Source organism: Salmo salar, chromosome 20 (assembly GCF_965601325.2).
Source record: "Salmo salar chromosome 20, fSalSal1, whole genome shotgun sequence".
In the NCBI taxonomy this organism is placed as follows: Eukaryota; Metazoa; Chordata; class Actinopteri; order Salmoniformes; family Salmonidae; genus Salmo; species Salmo salar.
This window is the reverse complement of record NC_138310.1, coordinates 54802205-54810774: the sequence shown is the minus strand read 5'-3', so window position 1 is coordinate 54810774 and position 8570 is coordinate 54802205. Positions and strand designations below refer to the sequence as shown.

General features: G+C 39.8%; 1 protein-coding gene across 2 annotated transcripts; it reads right to left on the bottom strand.

The window, feature by feature from the left end:
- Positions 1 to 3458: 3458 nt before the first annotated feature.
- LOC106580837 (proteasome subunit alpha type-6) lies at positions 3459 to 7136 on the bottom strand. 2 transcript variants are annotated; one of them, XM_014162313.3, is made up of 7 exons: positions 6819 to 7136; positions 6339 to 6433; positions 5962 to 6043; positions 5651 to 5806; positions 4354 to 4532; positions 4152 to 4246; positions 3459 to 3959 (listed from the first exon to the last, which is right to left on the bottom strand). In XM_014162313.3, the coding sequence occupies exons 1-7, from the start codon at positions 6892 to 6894 to the stop codon at positions 3902 to 3904; spliced, it is 741 nt and encodes a 246-aa protein (XP_014017788.1). In that variant the 5' UTR covers positions 6895 to 7136; the 3' UTR covers positions 3459 to 3901. The 2 variants fall into 2 exon arrangements, with proteins under 2 accessions (XP_014017788.1, XP_014017789.1); XM_014162314.3 differs by having other exon boundaries at positions 3676 to 3959; positions 4136 to 4246.
- Between the last annotated feature and the right edge of the window lie 1434 nt (positions 7137 to 8570).

Sequence of the window (8570 nt, the reverse complement as noted above, 5' to 3'; positions counted from 1 at the left end):
AGGAGTGCTGATTTGGGATCAGATCCCCCCTCTTTTTCATTACGATTGAAAAGGCCAAACCGATCCTAGATCAGGACGTATCCTCAAAGCGTCTCCAAGTAGATAATTGGTCGGAAGTGCTGAGAATAGAGACATTTTACACCTACTCTTATGGGTAAAAATATAAGCTATGCATGAAGCCTCTTTCGTCATAAGAGTCCCTCCTAGTCGACAGATATTTAGGACACCTCATGATACCAGTTAAAAGTTACCAGCAGGTTTCTTGATAATAGAAAAATGCAGTGAGTCAGTTCTTCCGGCGCCACATGCAATTGCTTTGGAGTAGTTAGAATGTTTTGATATTTCTATATAATCAATCTATAAATAATCTAGACCTACGGATAAACGCAACTGTATCGCTTGCACTTTTGACAATGACTTCACATGAGGACTATTTCACATGATATGCCTATTGCCTAAATACTTATAACCACTAGGCTAATCAATAATCAAGTTTTTCTTTTGATTATTTAATTAACCTACATCATGTTATATCAAGTTATCCCTTTGAAGAGCAATATCACATTGTTTAAAAATATGCCTAAATTGGGCATGACTATAAGTTGGGCCACTGAAGCCATCTAGGGCCTACGTTAACTTTGATTGTGTTCGATGAAAATGAAAGACCTTTCAAAACTTTTATGCAATATTATCGGCAAGTGACTTGATGCCTTCTGTGCCACAGCGATTAGGAGTTGTTAAACAGGAGTGACGAGTGTGTTGATATAATGGTAATATTGTCAAAATTCCACTTTTTACAACCATCAGAATTTGTAAAAAAAAATAAAAATGATGGATGCTATTAGGCAAGAATTAAGAGTAGGCAAAGTGATCGCATCAGGCGAAAATTATATCGTTCTACCATTGCAACATTTGATGGTTGTCTGAAACATGCTATAGAGTTCACAGCTGGCAATGCCTCATCACCAATGGTTATTCCCCATCATATGCAACAATGTCAATGAGCGTCATCACTATCTTTCCTTTGTGGTACCTCAAACTAGAGGTCGACCGATTATGATTTTTCAACGCTGATACCGATACCGATACCGATTATTGGAGGACCAAAAAAAGCCGATACCGTTTAATCGGCCGATTTTTTTACATTTATTTGTAATAATGACAATTACAACAATACTGAATGAACACTTATTTTAACTTAATATAATATATCAATAAAATCTATTTAGCCTCAAATAAATAATGAAACATGTTCAATTTGGTTTAAATAATGCAAAAACAAAGTGTTGGAGAAGAAAGTAAAAGTGCAATATGTGCCATGTAAGAAAGCTAACGTTTAAGTTCCTTGCTCAGAACATGAGAACATATGAAAGCTGGTGGTTCCTTTTAACATGAGTCTTCAATATTCCCACGTAAGAAATTTTAGGTTGTAGTTATTATAGGAATTATAGGACTATTTCTCTCTATACGATTTGTATTTCATATACCTTTGACTATTGAATGTCCTTATAGGCACTTTAGTATTGCCAGTGTAACAGTATAGCTTCCGTCCCTCTCCTCGCTCCTACCTGGGCTCGAACCAGGAACACATCGACAACAGCCACCCTCGAAGCAGTGTTACCCATGTAGAGCAAGGGGAACAACTACTCCAAGTCTCAGAGCGAGTGACGTTTGAAACGCTATTAGCGCGCACCCCGCTAACTAGCTAGCCATTTCACATCGGTTACACCAGCCTAATCTTGGGAGTTGATAGGCTTGAAGTCATAAACAGCGCAATGCTTGAAGCACAGCGAAGAGCTGCTGGCAAAACGCACGAAAGTGCTGTTTGAATGAATGCTTACGAGCCTGCTGCTGCCTACCACCGCTCAGTCAGACTGCTCTATCAAATCATAGACTTAATTATATTATAATAACCACACAGAAATACGAGCCTTAGGTCATTAATATGGTCGAATCCGGAAACTATCATCTCGAAAACAAAACGTTTTTCCTTTCCGTGAAATACAGAACCGTTCCGTATTTTATCTAACGGGTGGCATCCCTAAGTCTAAATATTCCTGTTACATTGCACAACCTTCAATGTTATGTCATAATTACATAAAATTCTGGAAAATTAGTTCGCAACGAGCCAGGCGGCCCAAACTGTTTCATATACCCTGACTCTGTGTGCAATGAACGCAAGAGAAGTGACACAAATTCACCTGGTTAATATTGCCTGCTAACCTGGATTTCTTTTAGCTAAATATGCAGGTTTAAAAATATATACTTCTGTGTATTGATTTTAAGAAAGGCATTGATGTTTATGGTTAGGTACAGTCGTGCAACGATTGTGCTTTTTTCGCAAATGCGCTTTTGTTAAATCATCCCCCGTTTGCGCAAAGTCGGCTGTCTTTGTTAGGAAGAAATAGGCTTCACAGTTCGCAACGAGCCAGGCGGCCCAAACTGCTGTATATACCCTGACTCTGTTGCAAGAGAAGTGACACATTTTCCCTAGTTAAAAGAAATTCATGTTAGCAGGCAATATTAACTAAATATGCAGGTTTAAAAATATATACTTGTGTATTGATTTTAAGAAAGGCATTGATGTTTATGGTTGGAGCAACGTGTACCTAAGTGATTATATGCAACGCAGGACAGGCTAGATAAACTAGTAATATCATCAACCATGTGTAGTTAACTAGTGATTATGATTGATTGATTGTTTTTTATAAGATAAGTTTAATGCTAGCTAGCAACTTACCTTGGCTTCTTACTGCATTCGCGTAACAGGCGTGCTCCTTGTGGAGTGCAATGTAAAGCAGGTGGTTAGAGCGTTGGACTAGTTAACCGTAAGGTTGCAAGATTGAATCCCCGAGCTGACAAGGTAAAAATCTGTCGTTCTGCCCCTGAACAAGGCAGTTAACCCACCGTTTCTAGGCCGTCATTTAAAATAAGAATGTGTTCTGAACTGACTTGCCTAGTTAAATAAAGTTGTAAAAAAAACTTAAAAAACTAAACAAATCGGCGTCCAAAAATACCGATTTCCGATTGTTATGAAAACTTGAAATCGGCCCTAATTAATCGCCCATTCCGATTAATCGGTCGACCTCTACCTCAAACTGTTGCGATTACCAGCTGAGATAAACTTTTATGAACGGATTTTACTCCTGGCTCAGAGATTGTCGTCCTGGCTCAGAGATTGTCTGAGCAGTGTCTTAATAACATCATCCTAAAACCTACTCTGAGCTGGGAGTTTTTTTGTGTTAAAACACGGTTTAACAGCATTCCTAGGACCTTTACTGAGACGCTTTGTGGATACGGCCCCAGCACCCCTACTCTAAGACATGTTGAGAATATGGACCCAGGACTCCAGTTACATGTATCGAATCAAATAAATACAAAAAGTTAAGCACTACTGTGTCTTTTGTGATTCTACAGAAAACATCTAAGCATATCAGAATAAAAAAGGGATAATAGTGTTCTTTTGTTTTACTTGATGTGTTTTATTCTGTTAGACAGTGTTTCTGTAGCAGGTGATAGATGACATGAGTAATGCTCTGGACACAGGTAGCAAAAACCCATTTAGTGGTCATAAACAATGAGGTTCAATGAGATACAGAAAATAAATAGGATGGATGAAACGATCCACATGATCAAACCATTCCAACAACAACCGAAGTCTAGTTACGGCCTGGCTGTATGTCCTAGGAGCTTAGATATGCAGACTGAAGGTGAAAATCAACCTGTGCAGATGTAAATAGGTGGAAAGTAGAAAAATATCCTAGTATTGTTTAAGATGGGCCCTTCTGCAACAGCAGTCTGAAGTAGATCTACTGCAGTAGTATTAATGTCCTATTACTGAACCACTAGGTTAGTCTGTTAGCTAGTCAGCCTGATCTACTGTATGTGGATGGCTGCACCTCTACTCCCGCTCAGCAATGGCCACCAGGTGGGTGTCGATCTCTGTCTCAGAGAGTGTCCTGTGAGGGGGAAGACGAGAAGATGAGAGTGGATGTTAGAAACAGGCTTGGGGAGAGAGAAAGAGAGAAGGATAGATGAATTGCATATTGATCACTTGGCTGTTGTTCCCTCGTCTAAAACCTTGATCATTACCATATGAGCATGTAAAAACACAGTGATGACGAAATGCAGTTACTGTGATAGTATAGGACCTGAACTTGGGGCTTTCCTTAGTCACCACACCCACTTCAATTTCACTGGGCTTGAAGTCCATGGACAGAATAGAAGAGAGACAGGAGATGGCCAACTACAGGAGAGGGAAAGCAACAGAGAGAGAGAGAGACTGAATAGTGTACAGACTTTCACTTTTCGCCAGATGTTTCCATGAGTATCCAGGTACATCCACCCCCCTACCTCCACAGTCATCTCATATGACAGCTCCGGCCTCTTCTTCAGTTTCTTCTCCAGGTAGCTGTTAGCCTCTGTCTGCTTGGCCCCTACGCTAGTGGCCCTGAAGCCACAGAAGTAGCCTGCCGGGTCACACTTATACAGCACGGGACCCAGCTGGGGGTCTATGGCCACAAAGATCATACCTGGAGACATGGGGAGGAGATGGTTATGGTGTCCTCTGTGTGGGAGTTACGACTCACCTACTGCACTTACCATTTTTTCAATCACTTTGGTGCCATTTTCACAACTCTAGGCACAAAAATCTAAACTGATCATCAAAATGGCTCATGTTTCAAAAATCTAAGCACATTTTCAGTTAACTGAGTGCAGCAAACAAATTCACATTGTTTTGTTCACTGCACTAAATCACTCATTCAATTTGGATACATATTCGATCTACCGAACAAAAATATAAACGCAACATGTAAAGTGTTGGTCCCATGTTTCATGAGCTGAAACAAAAGATCCCAGAAATGTTCCAAAAAGCTTTTTTCTCTAAAATGTTGTGCACAAATTTGTTGACATCCCTGTTAGTGAGCATTTCTCATTTGCCAAGATAATCCATCCACCTGACAGATGTGGCATATCAAGAAGCTAATTAAACAGTATGATCATTACATAGGTGTACCTTGTGCTGGGGACAATAAAAGGCCACTCTAAAATGTGCAGTTTTGTCACACAACACAATGCCACAGATGTCTCAAGTTTTGAAGGAGTGTGCAATTGACTTGCTGAAATCCATAGATTAGGGCCTAATGAATTTATTTAAATTGACTGATTTCCTTATATGAACTGTAACTCAGTAAAATAGTAAAAATTGTTGCATGTTGCGTTTATATTTTTGTTCAGTATAAGTATCTGCGTTTTAAAATGCAATATTCACTTTACTTTTGATATGATTTTCTTGTCATTTGTTAATAATACAATTAACTACTACTTAATAAAACTGCTCAAAACGGATAACTACTGAACTAATATGTAGTGCCTAGTTAATGTATATAGTTTGATAACTGCTGAACACTGTAGAATTCTATATTTTTTTTATATAAATGTATCAATTTGACATAAGGTAAAACTCATATCATATATGATGTAGCTGTAAATACTACGTCATCACTCTCCATCAGCCAGTGTGCCTTCATAGAACAACGTGGAAAGAGTCACTCTATGTGCTACCATTTGGAATTCTAGTGTAGTGAATCAATGGAGAAGAAGAGGAAAGAGAGACAGAGTGACAGGAGGACAAAACTACACCACTCACAGCATCCCAGAGGTCTCATCTCAGCGTTCTGTGTGTAGACCTGGGAGATGTCCGCCATTCTCCGACACAACATGTCTGCTGTGATGTCATAGCCAAACTTGTACTTCCACTCGGCGGCCTCCACTCGTGCCCTGTGGACCTGGGATCGACTGTCCGCTGAAGGGGAGACGAAGAGAGGGTAAAAGGATGTGTGTGTGTGTGTGTGTGTGTGTGTGTGTGTGTGTGTGTGTGTGTGTGTGTGTGTGTGTGTGTGTGTGTGTGTGTGTGTGTGAGTGTGTGATGTGAGATGTCATCTGTGCCATTATACACACCATTGTGTCCTGTCATCACACATCCAATGCGTGGGGTAAGTGGGTACATGTTGGTCAGAGTGGCAGAATCCAGCAGCTTGTCCTGTGTTATAATGACAGGGTCACATATATACATACATATAGTAGATGACACCTCATTGCTGTTAGGAATATTGGGTTGGTTCCACAATATCAGCTTTCCTTGGACAAGCTTAACAAAAGCATGGCGTGTGCCCTGTCAGCAGGAACACTCGAGACACCACTCTGTCATGCTTCACTGTTCATGACTGACTCTTTGTCTCAAGACAGATATCGGCGTTCTTTTTCTACTTTGGATGAAGACAAAGACAACTAAGAAAGAAGCTCCTGGTACCATGGAGATGTAACTAATATCTTACCGGCACTTTCTTCTGTGTGACCACCACAGCACAGTCTGTCCCCCGCACGCCCAGTGATGTCAACCCACCCTGGGCGATGGCTTTGAAGGCATACTCTGAGAACATGAGATTATACTTCTTAAATATAGGCTAACTTTTAAAAGCTGCATGGGGTAAACAGGGGATTTGGAATACTATAGGTCTAAAGGTGCTCTTGGGAAAGTCTCAAACATTGGTAGATTGCTTTATTGACGAACATATTATTACCACAGAGATGAACAGCCCATTTAAAACATTCCTTTTTACCCCCGACATATTCTATGTGAAATACACAACCACTATATGTTTATAATCACAACATACTACTCGTATGGCCTATGGAGGTGCTCATCGTCGGATTACATTTTAGACGCTACAGAACGACAGCTATACAGAGGCTAGACGAGCCTAGGTCATCCGCTGCATGAAACAAAACTGGACGAATGAAGCAAAATATCTCACCGACTTGATAGAGGCGGCCCTCAGGTGAAAAAATCGTGATGTGTCGGTCAAATCCAGCATTCGAACCACGGGACATTGCTTTGCTTCAAATGATGGTCACCAGAAGTGTACTTTCGGCGAGATACCTGTTACCGTTTCTGCAGTAGCCTAATAACCTTATAGGACGATATTCACCGTTTTTTTTCTGTTGCGGTAAAAAAAAGAAGATCACTCTACAATAGAGAGCAGACGATGATAAAGATGTTTGTGGAGCTTCCCAGAGTTTTACTTTCTCTTTCTTTTTTCAATGAATCATGAGAAGGTTGGCACATGTGTGTTGTGAACAACATTAGCGTGAGCAACAATAGTGGACTCGGCGGGTTGCCTTCAAAATAAAAGTCCCGAATTGAAACTAAAACAAACGGATAACAATTGCAGAATCATGCCACAATTGGACTATAATGCTAAACAAGGTTGGAATGTTGCTATACAAATTCAACAAAAGTTAATAATGAGTTAATTTGACAAAAATGTAACATTTGGTTGAAATCGCACTGTGGGTATATTAGACTTCAGAATTGCATTGGGGGCATACTTCCATTCCAATGTACAGCCTAACCTATGGATCTTATGTCCATGAAATGGGGCATCAGCCTACTCAGTGGCACTCACAGAACAGCTATGCTAGTCAATATGATGCAAAACGCAGAATCATAAGATGCACAATGCATCATACCGGCTGTGTTTCTGAATTTTGAAAGTGATATATCTTAAAAACTTGATTGCTGACATGGAAAACAGTTTGGGACTATATCAACAATAGACCAATGAAACAAATACCAAAATATAGGTTTTTGGTGGATTTTCCTTTAAATTCATTCAATAAGAGCTATGATGCTAATATTTGTGTATACTCTACATAGTTGTGTTCTGTGAGTGTCACTGAGTAGGCTGACACCCCATTTCATGGGCCCAAGATCCTTAGGTAAGGCTGTACATTGCAATGTATGTATGCCCCCAATGCAATTCTGAAGTCTATTACATCCATATTGCGATTTCAACAGATTTCAACAAATTAACTAATTATTATCTTTTGTTGAATTTCTATAATAACTTTTCAACTTTGTTTAGCATTATCTAGTCCAGTTGTGGCATGATTCCACAATTTGTACCCGTTTGCATGGTTCATTTGGGAACTTTTATTTTGAAGGCCAACCACCGATTGTACTATTGTTGCTCACGGTAATGTAAGGCTGGTTATAATTTGATCGCAATAAGGAAGTTGTCTGTGGAAGGATATAGGCCTACTGGCAAAATAAATCATAAGAAAATATGTATATTAGGTCCCCCTTCCAGCATTGGGGAACCCCCCCCCCCCCCCTCCACGTGCGCGCGCGTTCGCCAGGTCTATTGATATGTGCACAAGCACTGTTCATGACACAAACTGTTCACACCCCTCTTGTTTCTTTTGCTTAAAAGTTTAAAGCTTATTTCTTGCCATTCTACATGTTTTGTCATGGGGTGCAGAGAACATTTTGAAGTTTTAAAGCAGATTTTCTTGCAATTCTATATATTTTGCCATGTGTAATGTGTATTCATGTGACTCAAACATTACAGCAAAATATATGGGCTAAAAAACGTTAGCTGACATGGGCTAGTTGATCTGGACATTACTTACAAGTTATAAATAGCTCTAAGGTCTGCGATGACTGACATGACAAGAGGAAAACTGATGATGCACAACCTAATTTAGAAATTGCACCTTGTGGATTC